Genomic DNA, 2762 nt, shown 5'->3' on the forward strand with positions numbered 1-2762 from the left:
ATATATATATATATATATATATATATATATTGATTGAGTGCAATACAAAGGGATTATTTCTATATTAAAACAAATGCAATTAATACCACAAAAAGAATGTGAGATACTATGGATAAAAACATTATTATTTCTTACCTTTAGGCGTAAAATAACATGGATTTACTATGATTTCACATTTGGCATAATCGAATCATCGAATGATATCATTCACTTCAACGTTAATTTCATCATAAAAATTTTGATTGTTGAGATTGAAGAATGACGAAACCTAGAGTGACAGATCAAATCAAATTTCTTCCAAAGAGAATAATATTAGTCCGCCATGGCGAGAGTGAAGGTAATATCGATGGCTCCGCCTATTCCACCACCCCCGATTACAAGATCCCACTTACCAAACAAGGAATGGAACAGGCAAAGCTCGCCGGAAGCCAAATCCGATGTGTAGTCTCTGACTCCGGCTCCACCAATAATTGGAAGGTTTACTTTTACGTATCACCTTATGCACGATCCCGATCGAGTCTACGTGAGATTGGAAGATCATTTCCTAAGAAGAGTGTGATCGGCGTTAGAGAGGAATGTAGAATCAGAGAACAGGATTTTGGGAATTTTCAGATTACTGAGCGGATGAAGATTATTAAGGAAACAAGAGAGAGATTTGGTAGATTCTTTTATCGAATGCCTGAAGGCGAATCCGCTGCCGATGTCTACGATCGTGTTTCGAGTAAGTAATCAGATCATTCTTCTTCAGATCATGTTATATTTTCATAATGATCGTTATAATAATCACGTATAGCTATAAGATGCATCATATCTTCGTATTACGTAATCTACATTGAGAAGAAACTAACTATTGACACTCAAAATCTTCAAGGGTTTCGTTAGTGTTATCATATATAATCTAAAAATATCATCTTTCGATGGTAGAAAACTCGCATTTATATCTTCTTATAACATGCATCAAACTATGCAGGTTTTCTCGAATCTTTATGGCGTGATATAGACATGAACAGGCTTAACCATGATCCATCTACAGATCTAAACCTCATAATCGTGTCACATGGGTTAGCTTCACGTGTGTTTCTCATGAAATGGTTCAAGTGGACAGTCGAACAGTTTGAGCACTTGAACAATCTAAACAACTGTGAGTTTCGCATACTGCAGTTGGGAGCCAAGGGCGAATACAGCTTGGCTGTTTACCATTCCGATGAAGAGATGCAAAAATGGGGATTATCACCGGAGATGATAGCTGATCAAAAATGGCGAGCCAATGCTACTAGTGGGGAGGGGAATGAGAAATGTCCATGGTACCTTGACGTGTTCTTTGATGGTCTAGGCGCCGACTCTGATGATGGTGACAATGATGATCAAAAAGTTGTTTCATGATTTTTCAGGTGATCTACTTGCAGAGAAGGTTTGGTTTTTGAGGTGTTCCATTAAGTTTTGACATTCTAGAATCTTGCAATCATTTCTTTTAAACATTCTGTCAAAAACAGTATACCCATTGAATCGATGTTAAAGTAATTCAGTGTATTTTAATTTGTTTTATGCACGATTTTTTTTTGAGTAGAAGTAGTAGAATAATTCAAAGTTACTAAGTCCTAGTCTTTGGCTTAGTGGAGTGAGCTCCGATTTTTTCTGCAAGTTTTCTTTAAGTAGCATGGCAAAATGTACGATGTGATTATTCCCATTTTTACTTTGAAATAAAACACAGAAGCATTTTGCCTCAATCTCCCCTACGTTTTCCTCCTGTTACATTGGGTCTTATTCCCTGAAAAGCTTGTGAAAAGCTAGCTAGTTCCAACAGTGTGGTATCAGAGCACAACCTGGTGCATGCCCAAGTATCAATCTCGTGAAGAGATGACAGGAAATTCAGGAAATAACAATGGTCAGAAAGAAGGGCAATTGACACTCCATTATCCGATGCTGTCAAGAGATAATTATGCAGCTTGCGCAATCAAGATGAGAGTGTTCATGCTGGCTCAAGGAGTATGGGATGCAGTCGAGCCACGAACATCAAACACAGTTGTAGATCCAAAAAGGGACATGATGGCCTTGGCAACGATATACCAAGGTATCCCTGAGGATTTGTTGTTGTCCCTATCGGAGAAAAAGTCGGCAAAAGAGGCATGGGATGCCTTAAAGACGATGTTTCTAGGAACAGACAAAGTAAAGACAGCACGAATTCAAACTTTGAAAACAGAGTTTGAGGCGTTAAAGATGAAAGAATCAGAGGAGATAGACCAATTTACTGTGAAAGTAAACAATATTGTGAGCACTATACGAGCATTGGGTGACACAATTGAAGAATCGTATGTAGTGAAGAAGCTATTACGAGCAGTCCCGTCCAAATTCCTTCAAATTGCATCCACCTTGGAACAATTTGGAGATCTGGAGATGATGACGGTCGAAGAAGTCGTAGGTCGTTTAAAGGCCCATGAAGAACGAATGAAAGGGCATGAAGAGAAGGATGATTGAAAGTTACTTCTAACACACCAAGAATGGTCCGAAAGATACAACAAAAAGTCAGATGATGACTCCAAGTTCAGAGGGAATCGAGGGAACTCACGAGGAAAAGGCAGAGGTCGTGGAAGAAGTAGTAATTTCGATGGTCGAGGTGGTCGTGGACGAGGAAATTACCACAACCAGAGAGAAGGCCAACGTTGAGCAACAAGCAATCAAGAAAAAAGTAAGGTCTTGTGCTATAATTGCCAAGAACATGGGCATTATGCGGCTGAATGCAAAAATCCCAGAAAAGAAAGAAC

The 2762-nt window shown here is 38.8% G+C and overlaps 1 protein-coding gene across 1 annotated transcript; it reads left to right on the forward strand.

Annotated features, from left to right (window-relative positions):
• The first annotated feature begins 258 nt into the window (after nucleotides 1–258).
• LOC111901055 (phosphoglycerate mutase-like protein AT74) lies at nucleotides 259–1383 on the forward strand. Its single transcript, XM_023896923.1, has 2 exons — nucleotides 259–721; nucleotides 971–1383. Exons 1-2 carry the CDS (start codon nucleotides 259–261, stop codon nucleotides 1381–1383), a joined length of 876 nt encoding a protein of 291 aa, XP_023752691.1.
• The last annotated feature ends 1379 nt before the right edge of the window (nucleotides 1384–2762 follow it).

This window comes from Lactuca sativa, chromosome 4, assembly GCF_002870075.4.
Source record: "Lactuca sativa cultivar Salinas chromosome 4, Lsat_Salinas_v11, whole genome shotgun sequence".
Taxonomy (NCBI): Eukaryota; Viridiplantae; Streptophyta; class Magnoliopsida; order Asterales; family Asteraceae; genus Lactuca; species Lactuca sativa.